This window comes from Pavona decussata, unplaced genomic scaffold (genome assembly GCF_977016875.1).
Source record: "Pavona decussata unplaced genomic scaffold, jaPavDecu1.1 SCAFFOLD_201, whole genome shotgun sequence".
Lineage (NCBI taxonomy): Eukaryota > Metazoa > Cnidaria > Anthozoa > Scleractinia > Agariciidae > Pavona > Pavona decussata.
The window spans coordinates 597,501-616,258 of record NW_028145609.1 but is presented as its reverse complement, the minus strand read 5'-3'; the positions used below and the strand labels follow the sequence as shown (position 1 = coordinate 616,258).

Below are 18,758 nucleotides of genomic sequence, written 5' to 3'. Positions count from 1 at the left end.
TCCTCTAAGACTAAAAGTTCTCCATTTTGGTAAAGTTTTTGAAACAGTTTGAGCCTTCTGCATGTGCGTCAATTTTTTAAGAAAAGTGCGGAGAGCTGACCTTTTACTGATTGTTTGTAGCTGCGGCAAAGTAATCCCATGTTCGTCTTATTCCGTCGCGGAAGAGAGTTTTCAACTTCTTACAAAGAAGACGTTCGCTGTACAGACTGATATACGACAGAATAAAATAGTTTGTCTGGCGATAGACGGGCTAGAAAAAAAAAAAAACCACAAAGAGAAGATGACCCTAACGATTCTTCAGGTGAAAGACGTATGTGTGAACGACCCTAAAGTCTGTTTTGGCCAGTAAAGCCTGGTTTTCACTAGCGACACAAGTGAAGACGGAAGCAAAAGTGCAAGAATAAGAATGCTTATTTCACCAAGAAAACGCCTTCGACGCAAGCATAAGCACAAGCTTTACTTCTGCTTGTGCTTGTGCTTATGTGCTTGCTTCGCATTCGTTTTCACTTGACATAAAGCTCTTCTGCTTGTGCTTGGGCCTGCGCCTATATGCTTGCTTCGCTAGTGAAAACCAGGCTTAAACGCTTTTAAAATTTATCTTCCAAAGGTGAATCCCGGAGTGTTTTGCTCGTGACAAAGGCCTAAAGCGAAGAGAAAATTTTAAAGAAACTGATAAAATCTGGTATTGTAAAGCCCCTCTTGGAAAAAACTACCTTAGGCACATTAATGATTACAGTTTCTTAGGAGTTAAAACTCTCACAGCAGTAAACAGGAAAGATGGATGTACCAAAATACGTATAAGCCAAATTAAAGTGAGCCTTCCCACAGCAAGAAGACGTCTTGAGTTAGCCACACATTCAACGCATCTGTGGCTAAGGCAAGACGTCTACGGCTTAGCTTGTTCCAATTTATGTACGGATCCCGAATGGGTAGCTAAGTGAAAACAACACATGTGTGATGGTCGACGACGTTTTGTGGTGCAAATAAGTAAACGATAACAGAGCATTTAACAAAGGCCATTCTTTGAAATATTAATCAGTTGTGGATGATGGATGACAAAAAATGATGCCAAACAAAAGATTATGAATGTTGCTAACGGTTGTTGATGAGAAAATAACGTTTTGGGTAAACGTTATTCGTGCATGTCAGCCGCACTATACAGAAAATTATCAGAAAAACGAGAACACAACAACTTTTTTGCAAGCAGACGATAATTGTTTAACAAATTGGTATGACATTTAAAACAATTTTCGGCAAACGCCATTCGTGCATACGATTATTAAAATCAGCGGTTGATAATTCGAGGGAAAGAAAAGGGACATATTGGTTGGTATGGTTTCATAAACTGTCAAGAAAATTTAATTCGAAAAATGGTCCCAAATCGAAAAAAACAAAACTAGCTCCCAAATATAGTAAACTACAACTGTATGTTGCTACTCGTATGTAACTGAGCTTTAACAAAACTGTATTCAGCCTTCAAATGGTGATAATTAATTATACATGCTTATTCGGAGAAAACCTGTCGAATAGATTCCTCACGATGCTGATTGCTAATTTCACTCGGCTGGCAAATTTATGACACTGCCTTGATCTAAAACTATTAATTTGAGAGAAAAGCATTAAGAAAAAGACACAATCACAAGAAGCCGTGTAAAGTGGGCTAATTTAGAAAACTTGGCGTTTGGAAAATGAAATCAACAAATTACATTTTGCTATATTTTATATTTGTCCGATTACCTTGCTTATTCCTTCATCCTCGATCAAGAGAAGATCAACAGGTTTTAGAAATCATCGAGGAAGCATCAATACACTCAGTATAGGAAAATCCTTCACTCAGAAACCTTAATTTGCAACTCGCTGTTTCCATGGATCGAGCGTTCATACTTTTTGGCGACCATCTTAACCCATGAAAGAAGGTTAACAAATTGACGTCAGTTTTCCATGCGCCTGTTCTGTTATTGATCATGAATTTCGTCATAACATTGTCAAAGTAGCTGTGGATCCACAAGGCGTAGCCAAGAAAAATGCAAGAAACTTAAATTTTATTAAATCTGACGCGACCAAAGTAAAAAAAAAATCTCTGGCTCTATTAATGGTTAATGGAAAAAAAAGGAGTCTTTTTATTGGTTGAAAGTGGCAGCTTGACGTTTGGTTGTTTTAAATTACCCTTTCTTTTTCGTTCCGTGGACATCGCACAAATTATAAATTCATTTACCTGTCCGCTTATTGACAATGAAAATTAGCCAATAAGCGTGCGAGAATTTCTGCAGTCAATGCAAAATAAACATTCGATCATGATTCTAAAGCGAGTTGGGTTAAGGTTAGGGAAACACCGAGAATCGCGGGAAAACAAAACCAACTATAAAATTAAGCGCATATTATATCCTTCAAAGGCATTCTCATTGCCACGAATTAACATCGTTATCACGAACGACTTGCTGCCCTCTTGTCTCGTAGCTCAGTCGATAGAGCAGTGGTCGATATAATCCGGAGGTCGTGGGCTAGATTCACACTGCTGACACACAGTCGAAAATCCAAAGGTTCATCTCAACATTTTAACTTTCTCTGATTTATCATAAAATGGTAAATAAACAGACCAAAAAGAACTAGAGTACTAAAGTGAATGGTTTCCGTTTATTTAAAAACTTCCCTTTAACAAGAAATTAGCAATTGCATTGTTTGCGCTGGTTGACAAATTTCGTCGTTTCTAGCAATAATTTCGGAAAGAGGGCATTTAATTTTTCCCTGATGGGTAGCTTGTCTCCAGCATTTTCAGATCGATGATTTAAACGATTTTGCTTCGATAGTTTTACAATAAGATTTAAATTTTAAACAACCTGCAAGTTTACAGTAAACGAAATCGAAATTGCCACTACTTATAGGAGACATATTTCTGCACGCCGTACAAAGCAAAATGAGTGGAAAGACTTGTGAAAATGCACCTGTCTAAGCCTAATTTGTTTTTGGTGACTTGAACACGAAATTAGTACATTTTTCCGCTTTTCAATTCTGAACCTCGACCAGCTTTACCATACTTTCTATGGTAAAATGACAAAACCATTTGTGTTTTCCCTCTGCTTTAAGGCAGTAAACGTTTTCTTTACAACGCACAGGAAAAGCCTAAACATTAAATTTATCCTTGTTGGCGAGCCGGTATGATGCGAGACAGAGAGAGAAGTGAAAAATTAAGAAATTGTCATAAGGAACGTATAAAATAAGAAATTGAAATTTGCGGTGGTTAAATTCATATCCAGACTTCATCACAAACGAAAGCTCGAATTTTGCACTCTATCTATATTTCAATCCCCCCTGGAACCTCTATTAGTCTTTTTCCGTATTTAGGTTAAATCACGTCATGCAAGGACCCGTTTGTTTTCCAGCCCCTATAGCTTATCGAACCCAGTGAGAGTTTATGTCAGATAAATCGATAAATATGCTACAAGAAGAATTTACCTTGCATAATCAATAAAGATCAAGAAAGTTTTATGGAGATGGTAGTTTTTGATGATTGGCTTTTGGGAAATGGGACCCTGTAGATCCTATGACACATTTTTGGTTAAGAAAAAGTCCGTCAAAAGTTATTTCGTTACTTTGCTGGGCTTCTGTATTACACTGCAGCCAAGTTCCCCAAAGAAAACACAAGAGAAGGAAATCAAGAATGGAGAGGAAACAACCTGCCATACTTGAATGGAGACAGCTTGATGCCAAATAATAATTCACTGTATGTTGTCTTGGTTAATACGGAACTAAGAGCGACTGATTGGTCACTGACAGATGGATTAAAAATCGACAAATAGACGAATTTGTCATCCATGAATTCAAAATAATGACCATGGATCTCTCCTACTGGCTGTAAAAAGACACCAACAGATAATAACTTATTTCCTCTACCTCAAGTGGGGAAATAGACCGGACCCGGCAAATAATATAGGATCTTATTTCAATTTACTCTTTTAGAAGTCCTCTGTAGGATTTCGACAATATTTTTTTTTTTAGAAAAAAAGAGTGAAATAAAACAGCGAAAGAAAAAAGTTTGTTGAAGGCATATATTTTCCTGCACACAGAAAAGCAGCAATGTTATTGAAATTCAAGTAACATAATAAAGGGTGATAAACATTTCAAAAAAAAAAATGGAAAAACAATTGTTTACAATACGTTTCGCATAGTGGTATTCATATGTTCTCTGCATGACTTTTCAAGTCTTGTGTTTCGTTCAAAAAGAGTTTCTTCTGATCGTTGTCTTTGGTGACAGGCATTAATTACTATCTTACTCGTACTCTGATCTGAAGGTACATATAATTCACAGCCTTGGGAATATTTATTTTTAGTATATACCACATAAGTGGTACTTTTCGCGGGCGCTGATTGGCTAGCTCGGAGGTGATTAGCAAAGCACTATTCACCGCCGAGCAGCTAAAAAGATACAAGATGGCTTCCCGTTTCGCCACGGTTACTTAAGAGGAAATTATTTCGCTAAACGAGGCGGCTGTTAAAAAAAAAAAAATAAAAAAATACGTAAGTGGCAACAAAGTTTGGTTTGACGGCATTAAATGGTAAGTTATTTAATCTTTTAAACCTCATATTCTAAGGCGAAAAATGAAAATACAATCCCTTGCTTACAAAACTGCCAAACACTAAAATTACAATAAAAACAATGAAACATCTAATATTTTTCAGCATGGTTCCAACAACAAGACGACGAGTTTTACAGAAAAAAAAAATGAAAAACTGACACTGTATGAACTGAACAAGTGTCATTTTGTCAGCAAGAAAGCGAGACGGAACTTTCTACAATAAGAAATTGCTTACCGCGTGTCGCGCAAGATTTTAAAATTTCATGCCGTTCGTCGGTATATTGTCAAAAATAAAATAATTTTTTGGTCTGCTAGTTATTCAGCTTGTGTGGTATATACTAAAACAAGTATTCATCTCAGTGTCTGTGAAAGTGATGGATTCGTCGCCCGCGCTTCGCGGCTCGGCAAATATTTATCACTATTCACCTCCATTTCGGTGTATAATTGTTAAATACCGCGTGATGAAAATTGCTGCTCTGTGTCCTTTCGCGAAGACATTGCAGCGCTGGTTGCACCAAAGACGGCCCGTGCAGGCTACGAATAAAGAGCTTCAAACGGCTGCTATGTTGATTCAACCTGATTTTCGGGGCCCGAGCTCAAATCGGGCAGCTTCTTTGTCCTGTAATTTGTTTTTTATCAAAACCACGCGCTTGTGGTTTCCGAGCAGGCTTGTTCGAGGGTGCAGGTATGTGATCAGCAAAACACAAATAATTTACGGTAAATATGTACAAAAAGGTTTCCTCTAAATCTAAAAGTTTCCCATTTTGTTTAAGTTTTGTAAACAGTTCGTCCCTTCTGTAGATGCGTCACGTTTCAAGAAAATCGCGAACGGCTGAACTTTTACTGGTGGCTGCGACCTGCTTTAATTTCCTATTTTCAATTATATTGATATTTACCTTCATATTTTGCTGGCTGCTTTGCAATCATCACTGGATACATGATCGCGAGGAGAAAGATCGTTGTTTCCTTAACCGCCATATTGTCGCTAAAAGAAATGGTTAGATGTAAGTTACAAATAAATATTGCTCTTACGTCAACTTCCATTAGTGAAAGTACCTTAAGGATGTTGTGTCAAGTAAAGAGTACCAAACAGGGGTGGCGTGGCCAAGATTTTAGTGCGCCAAACTTGTAATTCTGCTCTGTTCCGTTCAATTGCCGCGCTGGCCGCTAGCTGGAGTTGTTTTTCGGTGGCCCTGAGTTCAACTCTTCGGCCAAGAATAGGCAACTGATCGTCCGACCTCCTCTCAGTTGTTACTTTTAATCTGTTATGTTTAGTTTGGAATGTCTTTTATTTGATTTTTTGGTGGGTCGATTGGCTGGAAACTAGCTTGGTGGAGCTAAGTACACGTCTACTGTCTATATAGGCGGGTCAGTTACATCTAAGTTTTTTTTTTTTCTTTTGAAGCGAAAAACCATGTTAAATGTCAACGGAGATAACGATGTGACAGAATCGGCAGACATCAGATACAAAGGTGCTGAACGCAAAGTGTCAGTCGCAGAAACCACAAAAGTGATCAGTCGAGCTACTGGTTAGATAAAAGTTTCATCAAGAAAAGATACTTGATAAATCCAGTATGGTATCGACTTCAGTTCTCTCTTATGGAAAAACTCAACGCTTTTTCTCATTTAAAGCAACTATTAAACTCCATCGATCTTCGTTGCGCCTCGAACTTAATTGCTGTCTTTCTTGAAAGAGAACTGCAGCTCAAGTATATCAAGTGTTATCATGTTGATATGCTTTTTAATGCATCTAATTTTACGACCCCAACATAGGCTGCCTAAAGAAAAAAAGACTCGCACAATTAACAAAGCCAATAACTGTGTACAATCCGTATTCATTCGTATGAGATTCTGGATAGAATTCGAATCCATTCGTCTGACCTACAGTTTCTGGGATTCATACAACCATACCCTCATTTTTGGGCTTCATCTCTTACTAAGTTGACTGTATTTGTACTCTTCAAAGAGCGCATCGTAATAAAGTTGACTTTTATAGGCACAAACTGAACTGAACAGAAGGAAAAAAACAAATCAGAGAGAAGCGACAGGAAAATTCGACAGGAAAAATTCCTCTTTGAACAGGTGTCTTTCCTTTAAACGCGAAACTTGCTGCTTAGCGCGCGGTTTAGTGAGGTTTTTAACACGATCTTGTATGATACTTACTTATATTTTACTGAAAAAAAAAAAAAAAAAAAAAAAAAAAAAAAACAGCGTATAGCTTGTTACTCACGGCTAGCCTGTCTTGCGGGCTTTATGGGCAAATAAAGGGAAAGGTTGCTAAAAAAGGCAAACTTCCAATCCAAGCACTTACAACAAGCTGTAAAAACACAACGTACATTTGCATGATAACTCAACAAAGTTGAATTTAATAAGTGCAGTTTTACTCTTCTAAAAAAACTCTTAACCACTTTTTAAATGCCAAAAAACGTATGACTATGCCACGATAATGGTTAGCACTCTTCTTTTAGTTCTTCAACTCAGAACTGAACGTTTTCTACTGTTGTTTGTCTCCAGCATTTTGAAAACAAAACGAGGTTAGTGGCCGAAAAACTTTGTAGCCAATGATATACAAGCCTTCAGGGTAAGCCACGCTCCTGAGCCCGGTTGCATGAAGCAGCTGCCCTAACAATGACATGTATACTAAGTAAGTGCTTAAGTAAATTTGAAAAAGGTCTCAATGATTTTCTGTAATTAAAAACATCCTTCAAGTTTGGAATGAGAGGTTTACAATTCAAAGCAAAAGTGATGCACTGGACTTGTTTAAGAAAAAAAAAAAAAAAGAAAAAAAAACATCAGATAAATTTGCCTCAAACTTGTACATCCCCGATACGCTTCAAACTATTTTCGAATACGCAAGTATTTGGTGTAGCAGCGATGAATATTTGCTTCACGTCTTTGAAGCTCTAGTGTTGAAGAAATACTTGTGCAACTACTTCAGCGTTAGGGATCTAGTCACGACACAACAAGGAGTGATTATTTTTGGTATCTCTCTGTAAAGTCGACTTATAATCATATTGTTCTAGCTTCAAATGAAAACACAAATAAGTGTATGCAGCATCGGATAGGAAAAAAGAAACAGTTGAATGAACATGGATATAGCAAAAGTAATTAACAAATATCTTGAGTCGCGAAAATTCTGGTCACATGATAGCAAAATTTTAGTTTACCGAACGGCTTCCTTACCTAACCATGAAACCATGAAACTATTAAAACCATGAAATTATGAAACCAATGAAACCATGGAACCATTGTAACCATGAAACCATTTGACCTGAGAAACAATGAAACTTGTGAAACCATGAAACCAGTGAATCCCCGAAACCCGTGAAAATGCGAAACCATATAAACCATTAAACCATTGCAACCACACACCCTATAAACCTTAGCCATGAACCAAAGAATATTACTTCCTTAGTAAGCATACTATAAATTAGCATATCCTAATTAGCATATATTCGTGCTCCGTAACACCAAGTTGTAACTACGATTTTAATGTCCATTTGGATGCTGAGATGGACAATGAAGGAGGTCGGGTAGAGAAAGCAGACTCAGTGAAAAATATATCTGACATAAAATTAGCATATGATCTGGTTGATTATTTGCGAATTAGAAATCCTGAAGAGAGACATTATACTTGGAGGAAAGAAGTACCTCTGGTCCAGAGACGCCTTGATTATTGACTAATCAGTGACTGTATGCGAGATTTTATCGAACATGCCGATATCATACCTTCTATTAAATCTGATCCCTCCGCCATTACTCTCCAAATAAATAGTATAGCAGATAACGTTCGTGGCCCTTCACATTGGATGTTTAATTCCAGTGTTTTGGAAGACGATACTTATATTGACCTTATCAGTTCTAGTCTTGAAGTTTGGCTGAAAGAGTTTGAAGATATTCATGACAAGTAGCTTCGTTGGGATCTGGTAAAATATAAAATAAGACAAACTACGATCTCGTATAGTAAAGGAAAGGTTAAAGAAAGACAAAAAAACTTACCGAGGTAGAAAGCAAACTCAACGAGAGTGAAATGCTGTGCGCTTCACACCCTACAGAGAAAAATATTGAAGACCTTAAAAAATGTCAGTAAGATGGTATACGACTCATTATGTGCAATTACATTACGCAGGAAAACATCGTCCGATCTAAAGCCGCATGGTATGAGAAAGGGGAAAAATAACAGATATTTTCAAAATCTTGAAAAGTCCAGAAAAACAAAAAAAAAAGTTGTATAAGAAAAGTACTTAACAACGAAGGACATGAAATAATTAACAACAGGGCTATCATGTCTGAATTAAAGGATTTCTATAAATGTCTCTACGATAACAAGGACCCGGGTATAGGCGTTGACGAACTGTACAATTATACTAAAAACCTTAACATTCCCAATTATCAAATGATCAGGAGCTTTTTTGCGAGGGTCAGGTAACCTATACTGGATGCTACAATGTTTTGGCAAATTTCCAGGTAACGATAGCTTGCCAGCTGAATTTTACGAACATTTCTGGCCTATACTAGGGAGCCTCCTAGTTGCCCATATAAATGGGAAACTATCAAACTCCTAACGATAAGCAATCATTCGACTTCTCGAAAAAAAGAAAAAAAAAAGACATAGACAGACGGTACATTAAAAACTAAAGACCGTATATCTTTGCTAAATGTAGATTACAAGATCGGATCCAAAGCTCTAGCAACCAGATTTGAAAAAGTGCTACTGGACATCACACACGAAAATCTATGCGCATATGTGAAAGGTAGAACTATTTTCGATGCAATTAGGTCAATTAAAGTACACCTAACTCCCGATTATTTTTTTTGTCTGAAATAAATCTTTGCACCTGTTCGAAACATATTGCGCTATTTGGCGCCTTTTTCAACCAAATCTTGACTTTTTAAAGGCTGTAAAAGTTACGAGATCTAGCCATCACCTGTCCCATGACCGAGCTAGTGAGGGGCATGGGTCTATTCCTTTGTTGGCATCACAAACTGATTTGCGTTGTATTAAGTCTTTGTGAAAATGCATACAAAGCAGCTTGCGAAATCATGTAAGGAATAGACCCATGCCCCTTACTAGCTCGGTCATAAGACAGATGATGGCTAGATTTCGTAATTTTTACAGCATATAAATAGTCAAGATTTGGTTGAAAAAAGGCGCAAAAAGGCTCAATGCGTTTCGAACAGGTGCAAGGATTTATTAAAGCGGAAAACAATTAAGGGCTAGGTGCACTTTGATAATGTAATGGAATATACCAAACTTTACAAAAATTCCGGCTAAATAACTGCTTTTCATTTTAAAAAAACCCTTCGCTTAATTCAATTGGCGGTATCTGGTTAATACACTAGTACGTGGAGTGTGTTAAGGTGACCCATTGTCGCCTTACCTTTTTGTTATCGCGCTTGAAGTTCTTTAATAATATTGCAATACGCGAAAGTAAAGAAATTGAAGGTATCAAAATAGGCAATGAAGAAATAAAACTTAATGTTTTCACTGATGATCTTACCACTATTGTAAAAAACACTATTTTTTTTAAACAGGTTATTAATAATTTTGGACATGTTTCTGGGTTGCAACTAAACGAAGAGAAAACAGAGGCATATTGGCTGGCAGCCCACACGATTCCCCTGAAGTTCTTGGAATAGATAAAGTTAACAAGCCAATAACGATTCTAGGTACATTTTTTGCCTACGACTGGAAAAATTCCAAGAACTAAATTTTGAAAAAATTATTGTCCATAAAAAAACCATTAAATTCATGGCAATGGAGAAACTTAACTTTACTTAGTAGAATTCAAATCATCAAGATTTTCGCAATTCTTAAGTTTATATTGCGAGCCTCCCAAATTCCCCTCACAAAAGAAATTGTCAAGGAGATAAACACGGTACTTTTTGAATTTGTATGGAAATGTGGAAAGGATCAAATAAAGCGAGGAACTTTAAGCAGTGATTATAAAAACGGAGGTTTAAGAATGCCTCATATAGAAACGCTTATTAAAACTCAGAGAATTATGTGAAGGAATAAAATTTAGATGGCTATAATAGCACGTGGAAGATGTTAATAGATCATTACCTTTTAGAATTTGGAGGTTCACTTTTATTGAAATGACGTGAAATTCAATTTACAAAGAAACGCACATTTCTACTCCAACGAACGTGTTAAATAAAATTATTTGGAACAATAAGTTCATTGGTATAGGTGGAAAAGCGCTGTTTAGGACTAAAATAGCTAAGAATAGTATAATCAAATTGTGTGACCTGTTTAATGACACAAACAAACTAAAGACCTGGGACGTATAACAGAACAAAAATATAACGATGGCAAAATACTTTTCCTCTCATGCGTGTTTTTGAAATTATTCCATTAGAATAGAAATCTATTTTAAAACAACAGTTACAAACGGCACATGCTGATACCCACGATTCTAAAGACGTTGTTTTTCCTACCTCTTTGAGGGTGTTATATTGGCCCCTTGTAAAGAAAATCGAGACCATTCCAACATCAAAATGCAAATATGAAGAGTTGTTCCCAACAACTGATTTGCCCTGGCAAGAAATTTATCTTCTTCCTAGAAGGGTAACTGTCGACACCAAAAGCAGAGAATTCAAGTATAAATTATTACACAGAATTCATTGTTTTCACTAATGAAGCCCTTTACAAAATGGGTATAGTTTCCTCATCTATGTGTACATTCTGTGGAAAGTTTGAAGAATCCCTTGAGCATTTACTTTTTCACTGTGAAATTACCTCCAGTTTTTGGCTTTTAGTAACGGAATGGCCTAAAAATTATTTTACCAAGCTTCATAATTTAAGCGCTACTAATAAAACATTTGGATTTTTTAGAAAAGATTTTCTTTTAATAAATCATATTATTATCCTTTGTAAGCAAGTAATCTTTCAATGCCGAAATCTTGATATAAAACCATCCCTTTGATCGTTATTGAAGAGCCAGATAAAAATAACCCACAAATTATAGCTTTCCATGGCTAAAAAGAATAAAATGTTAGAAGTTCATAACATGAAATGGAAAGAACAGTCTTCTGTTGTTCAGTATTAGTTGAACGGAAGTATTTTTTTTTTTATAATAAACTTAATGTAATTACTTACTCTCTTGCATTTTGTTGTATAGTTGCGTCTTTTATGTGTAAGCAATATTGATGTAAGTGGTCGTTTGTGTTTTTGTTTTTAAGTGAAATGTAACTTTTTATTTCTTGTCCTTTTTGTTTGTTTTAAGTACTGTGAAGGTGTTTTTTGAACTTATGAATAAAGTGTGCAAAAATAAATTTTAAAAAAAAGTTACTTCTGACTAACGTCTCCAACAGATACCCTGGATACCATTGTTTAAAGGCCAATTAAGCTAATCCTGGGTTAACGTGAACTTTGATTCGAGTTTACTTTATACTAGTCCATGAGAATTCTTCCAAAAGATTTTTGTCCCTTAGTTTTGCGTTAGACTTTTCTTTATCATTAGTTTAAAACCTTAATCGGTTCTGCAATGGAGGGGATCTTTTATTCTCGCCTCTTCATTTATTGACCACTACATGTAAATTAATTTCAATCCACCTCAGTGAAGTATGAGATAAGTTGTAGCAAAAGTCTATATATTTTTTGGTTACTTTATTTTGTTGTGCGTTTGTGGTTGGCAACATGATGGCCAGGCTTAAAAACCCTGCAAAGCAGGATATCTTTTTTTCAAACTCCTTAATATTTCATGAAGAGAAAAGAATCCAAATGGCTACCGTGAAGGTTTGTAAATTAAAATTTGGTGAATTTTTGCTTCGATTTTGTCCAAGTATTATTAATGGGGTGTTTTCTGTTCCAAAGCTATCTTTGGGTAATATTAACAGAACTCTACACTAAAAAAATACGCCTAACAACAGTAATTAAATTGATTTCAAAAATAAGAATAAACTGTGTACATGAAGGGTTGCTTTCTCGTGAGAACAAACAAAAAAACAACAACAAGAATGAATTATCTATCTTGTTAGTTTATTGTAAATTATTAGCATACAGTTTCCATTATTACGCATGGTTTAATGCAATTTAACACCTTTCCTTACGTACGTAATCTACCGAACAATAACAAGTATTTGTACGGAGTTTATTGGAAACAAGCAGATTTTTTGTGCAAAGCGCGACTAAGGCCTGTCCTGGGCCCTGTTCCCGGGCACTGAAAAGGGCATTGTCCAGACTCTTTGGTGTCCAAAGAGCAAACGTCTTCTATTTTGTCAATTTAGTGCCCGACATTATCGTAGGGAGGCATGGGGGAAAAAGCTTGGGAACTGAAAATTTAATCCTGTTCAGACCAGTGTCCGTACCCAGGAACAGTGCCCTAGCATTATCTTTGGAGGTAATGGACGTGCCCAGATTTTTGCTCGAGCACCGAAAAAAAGCTAAATTCATACTAGTAGCCGGCGTCCCCGAGAACCGAGCAGTGTGGTAGCTAGTCTGAACGTGGCCTACGATGCAGCATATGTGTAACGTATTTAACAAATTAAACAAGATACGACAATCTATGATCAGATCGATGGTGGGGCTTTTGGATCTCTCCGTGCTCCTCTTATAGCGGACATTATCATGGGACCTCCATAAAAGTCTGTGGCTACAAGACTACACATCTCTCAATGTTTTATTCTATGTCGAGGATACTTTTGATTTGCTTTTCGGTTGTTTGACTCAGAGCATGGTGCTGTTATGTTTTTTTTTTTATTATATTGACTCTTAGCATCCTTATATTCGGTTTACTGTGGAAAAGGAGATCGACCATAGGTTGCCGTTTCTTGATGTTCTGATTAACAACATGTTCATAAAAGCTTGAGCGTATCAGAATCTTTAAGATAAATAAGTACCTTGAATGGTTTTCACAACGAGGTAAAGAGCATTCTACGCAAAAGCGTGTTATGTACCAACACAATAGATCGGTTGATTAGGCAATATATCAACAAAACACGGAAACCTTACACTGGCCTATTGGGTTCCGGTTCTTCAACACATTTTAAAATTACCTTATGTTAGTTACTTTTCCTCAGCTGCTCAATATAAGATAAGACAGCTCTGTAAGCACTATCATAACAATATATTTGGCGTGAAGGACCCTGTCCCAAAAAAGCTCCAGTCGCTGTGGTAACAAGCCGGAATGCTTGTTATGTTGGCAAGTCCGACCTAAAACATCTCGCCATTTGCATCTGTCAACATCTTTTTTTTTTCGGACAGGTCCTTTCGCGTTTACAAGTATCTTCAGAATTCTGAGGCATGCCACTCAGCATGTTCGTCGGATTTTTTTTTTTTTTTATCTATTTGAACATGCTACGACTAAATTCTGGCGTAACATCAAAGAATCACTACATATCCAGGCCCGTAGCGGGGGTAGGGGGCAGGGGGGGGGGGGGGGGGCTTAAGCCCCCCCCTTCCAAGAATTTTTGGGAGTTAAAAAGCATTGTACCCAAAAATATATAATTAAAACAAAAATGTTGAATTCTGACGCTGCAAGTGCCTTTTCACAACCTTTAATAGTCTGTTTACTACCTGTCAGTTTCCTTCGCTAACAGGCACTCCTATCTTGTGAATCGGAAATAAGAATTAAAATAGATTTAAATCAACCAATCGGAAGCCGTGAAAGCTGTCTAAATAAACTACTTGTTTTCTAAGACATCCGCTCATTATAAGCAATACAAATGTCCTTAGCTTATAACAATTTAGTGTTCCTGCGTTGTCACACAAAAAAGCCACACAAATATGTCCTCAAGACCAGAGGAAAAACAATTCTCCTGTAGTCAGATTCTTACTGCCCAATTCTAAATTTAAAAAAAAGGAAGAAAAATTTGTCGTCGTTTGTCTACGTCTTCCTTGAAACGTAAAATTAGGAAACTTCACGTAGTAGTCCACGTTAAAGAAAAGGCAAAAACATGTACCTAAGAGTGTGATCCAGGTGCAAAGTTATTTTTTTACTTACTAAATCTACCGAGTTTTTTTATGTTCTCGTTGCATCTTAAACTCCCAAATCACTATGTTTTTGAGTGACGGGGAGAAGAAGGGACGGGGGGGGGGGGGGGGGGGTGGGGAGGTAGTCTTTTGTGTCACCATTTTGCTAAGCCCCCTCAGTTGTTTTAGCCTTGCTACGGGCCTGATATCCTTAGGGAAAAACTCAAATTAAACTAACAAATTCGGCATGTTAATTCAAGTCTCTCATACAAAAACCTCGATAACAACATAAAACAAAAGAAACAACAAGAGGCAAAGTTACAACTATTTGTATACTATACACCCGGAATTTTCATCCCATGTTAAACTGTATGAGAGTCAATCCACGCCACGCGTGAGTGGCGTGACCGGTATTTTGATTTTGAACGGAATTTTGAAATTCACATGTCAGTTTTGAACATCGCCAACGAGATTTCAGAGTTCCCGTAGAAATTTCCCTAGTTTATTGACAGTATAAAGCTATGAAATTTTCCTTTAAATTACAGCATCAAGTATTTCAAGAATAACAATTGTTTCCCAAGTATTTACATTATTTTTTCAGTTTATGCGTTGTTGTTGTTGTTTTTGTTTTTGTTTTTTTCGGAAAGGTTTTCAGAAAAATGTTCAAGATTCCATTCAAATGCCGGACATTACAAAGAGGAATTCCAATGTTCATTTCATTCTCGGAAATACTGGTCACGCGACAGGTTGATTGACGGTAATTTTGTGCTTATTTCAAATTAATCGTTAAAGTCAGAAAAATTTTGTTGTTTTGTCGTCTCCGACAGCATAAACCCTTGTGATCACTATAACTAATTAACAACATCATAATACAGTTTAGTTTCTATCGACGAAAACACTTTCACTGAATCTGTCTAGAATTGAAATTGGTCACGAGATTCAGCTGTTCAATACGTAACTCTCCACTACAAGGCAAGCTTCCCTGGCAGCTTTGAAATGGCTTAGGCTACTAGTTTACTGCTAAACTTTGTCAAATGGAAAAAAAAAAAAAAAAAAAAAAAAAAAAAAAAAGGAAGTATGGCGTCCATCTAAAGCCCTTAGCGAACAAACACTTTCCAGAAATCCCCAGAAGATACTCCAACGTGTCTATCATCACAAAACCAGTTGTTTGTCAAGTAAAGTAACCATAAACTTTCCCCATATATGAAAGCAGGGTGATCGAATAACCGGTTTTCAGGGAGTCCAAGTTGGTGGATATAAAATAAACTTTCAATCCCCCATTTACCACTGAAGCAATTATTGTTTTCCCTTCCCCACCTATTACAAGTTTTAGCTAGGTTAGAGTTGTCGTCACTCATTCTCAAGTACGAACCACACGAGTCAGGCATATCTTCCCTTTGATTGCTAAAGTATTGGACGGCAGCTTCACCTTTGCTGTTCAGAGCCGTGGCGATATGGAATGTGTTCCTCCCTTGCTTCTTGCAGTGAAATCTTACTTGAGTGAAGTTCAGGTATGTTCTCAGCTCTTTCATGACGCTTGTGGTGATAAACGTCTGATTGCTGCTTATTCCAAGGAGTGAAGTGTTAAGTGGCAGTTGAGAGGGAGGTGTTGAGCTTTGCATCACATAACTGGAGACAAGAAGCCATCCCCCTGAAGTGAAAGGAAATTGATTGTAATGTATGGCCATTAAGCAGCAGGAAAAGTAAGAGCCTGTAATATTGATACAGTTTTCTACGATTTTTTTTTCTCTTTTTATATGAGAGGTAAAACCATCAGATAAGGATAAAAAAATTAATTTTAAGGCCACGCCTTAAGGTTTTCAACATTTAATGAGAAACCTGTGACAGAAGCAACATTGATATGTGTGAGTCATCTATGACTCACAACAATTTGTTATATTAATTCAAAGCAATCGAAATTAATGTAAATGCGTCCCTTCCTTGCTGTAAAAACCCAATTAAGGCCTTGCATGCTAATTTGACCAAAACTTGTTGGCTCTTTTTAGTGGAAATGAACTGTTTTCTAAGGAATCGCTCGTTAGAATTTCGTGAAATTTTACGAAACAGCAGTTCTCTATAAGCGTGCCTCGCCTATAAAAAATGAGACAATATTTAGAGCAAATCTCTTTGTCAAAATTACATGAAAGCAGCGTCAAGTATTTTGGGAGTTCAGTTTTCTGAACAGAAAAAAAAAAATGACAATATATAGCGAGTTTGTTTTGTAAAAGTTAGAAAAACCTTTTATATTTCGACGGTGAATAGCTGGCTTTGTTGCCATAATAAAGGTACCTTGTTCAACAACAAGTATCAAAATATATTCCGTCTTAGTTAGTCGTACACCATGCTACCACCCTCCTACCCCACCATGCAGGGGCACCCAGACATACTTGGTATGTAAATAACGTTTACTAACACCTGTATATACATGAAAAGTATGTTCGGTAACCTTAATTTCTAGCTGCAATCTAGATTTTAATTCAGATTCGCAAATCCGCCCAACATTGAACGATGTTTTCCCCGAGTTTACCGTCTTCATTAATAAGGTCGTTAAATGGAATTAAATTTGGTTTGTGATTCACGATTTTTCTCTCAAAAACGACGGCCAAGTTTGCATAAATTGCTATTAAACATTTCCTCAAAGGATTTTGATTTTTGGGCGAAAAATTTAAAACCCTACTTTGTCGAGATATGTTCGAACCTCACGTTACCAGACACCCTAAAAAAAAAGGATTACCAAATAATCGCATTGAACGTACACATGATGTCTTGGCGTGCAAGAAGATATTTATTAGGACTCGTGTGCAACGTGCATTTGGAAAATGTCCCCGTGCTGTATGTCGAGATTTTCTCCAAAAGAAAAAAAAAAAGAAGGAAAAAAGTGTGTGTGTGTGTGTGTTTTCTTTTTTTAGCTTATAGCTTCCATCGGATATATCGACAAGCGCAGTCGAAGTAATCGACTTTTAACACGCCTATACAAGAAATTGGGGGAGGTGGAAAGATTTTTAATCCTCACCTCCGTCAGTAGTCATGTCGCAGTAAACTTTCAATGGATCGCCACTCCATCCAGGGTTGATCCAGTACTCCCCATCTCCCCTGGAAAACCCAGAGTCCCTGATGTCCTGGCATGATGTTCCAGGAACTTTGAAATCCCAGCCCCGTATTTCTAAAGTTATAAAATTGATGTTAATGTTTATCAACTTCCAGTAAACTAAATTAAAACAACAGTAATAAGTGAATAAAGAGAACAAGGTGAAGCAGGAACCTTAAAAAGGAGATCTACTGAAATTAAGACAAGTTAGAACTTTTTTAAAGTATTTATCCCTCAAACACAGCCATGATCGACCCAGTTTTGTCTTGTTTTTTTTCGGAGTGGGCTTTGCATTGAAAAAATACCGAGGATCGTTGAGATGTATGTGCAGCTTCCCATTAAAACACAAAGCAATCTTTCGGTTCCTCCGTATTAACAGTCCCTTCCCATCAAACGAATCTCGTTCTTCAGGCATAAGGTGGGCAGGCGGTCCAGGCAATCGAGAGTGATGATATGAAACTGATTATATTGTAGCAGGGACTTTTGGGGCTTTTTAGCTCTGTGGCTAAGCGACAGGTGCCCTGCTACCGACCGGGATCTTTTACATCAAGTGGACCAGATCTTAAGCTTCTTTACAGGAATATAGCGTTTATTGTAAATCTTGACTCATTCTCTTACAGGCAGAACTCAAAAGCTTTTACTGAAGAACATTTGTCATATAAGACCCGTAACCAATAGTATTTCGACAACTTTATTTCACTTGCGTAAGCTTAGCAAATGGAGGAAATTCTACAAAAATTACTTTTCGCGCCTTTACAAGCTGAAGGACATTTCTTATTGGAAACAATAGCAGGTGTTCAACACCTATGTGTTTTACTTGACGGCTACAAAGGCTCCGATATTTTCCAAAGTGACTGAAATTTATTTTACTGAAAAATGTCCCGTGACAATATGAAAATTCATACATTTGAGGCTGCGGAAGAAAGAATGAATAAGTGAATGATCATAGCAGTTATTTACGCGCCTGCATGATGAAAATTTAAGCTGCCGTTCAAGGCTAAATGTTTGTCATGCGAGTATATAACTGCCATGATCATTCACTTATTCATTCTTTCGTCCACAGTTCGAATGTATGAATTTTCGTATATTCACTTTCATCCATCAATCCTACGGGAACATTACGTCAAATCTTGCCCTATCGTAAAATTTCACAGACTTCCATTGCGTATAATCTTAGCGA

General features: G+C 36.9%; 2 protein-coding genes across 5 annotated transcripts in view; both read right to left on the bottom strand.

Annotated features, from left to right (window-relative positions):
* Positions 1-5,788, bottom strand: part of LOC146461180 (peroxidasin-like) — a 163,516-nt gene extending 157,728 nt beyond the window's left edge. For 2 of the 3 annotated variants that reach the window (XM_085087035.1, XM_085087037.1), the window contains exon 1: positions 5,471-5,762. In XM_085087035.1, the coding sequence (XP_084943161.1) occupies positions 5,471-5,618 (148 nt within the window). In that variant the 5' untranslated portion in view covers positions 5,619-5,762. Of the gene's footprint in view, positions 1-5,470 lie in introns of all 3 variants that reach the window. The other variant, XM_085087036.1, reaches the window with a different exon arrangement.
* LOC146461179 (uncharacterized) overlaps positions 1-18,758 on the bottom strand; it is a 32,546-nt gene that overhangs the window by 9,656 nt on the left and 4,132 nt on the right. The window contains exons 3-4 of one of the 2 annotated variants that reach the window (XM_085087053.1): positions 17,504-17,653; positions 14,767-16,141 (exon numbers count right to left, since the gene is read on the bottom strand). In XM_085087053.1, coding sequence (XP_084943179.1) covers positions 15,588-16,141; positions 17,504-17,653 — 704 coding nt within the window. In that variant the 3' untranslated portion in view covers positions 14,767-15,587. The remainder of the gene's footprint in view (positions 1-14,766; positions 16,142-17,503; positions 17,654-18,758) is intronic. The other variant, XM_085087054.1, reaches the window with a different exon arrangement.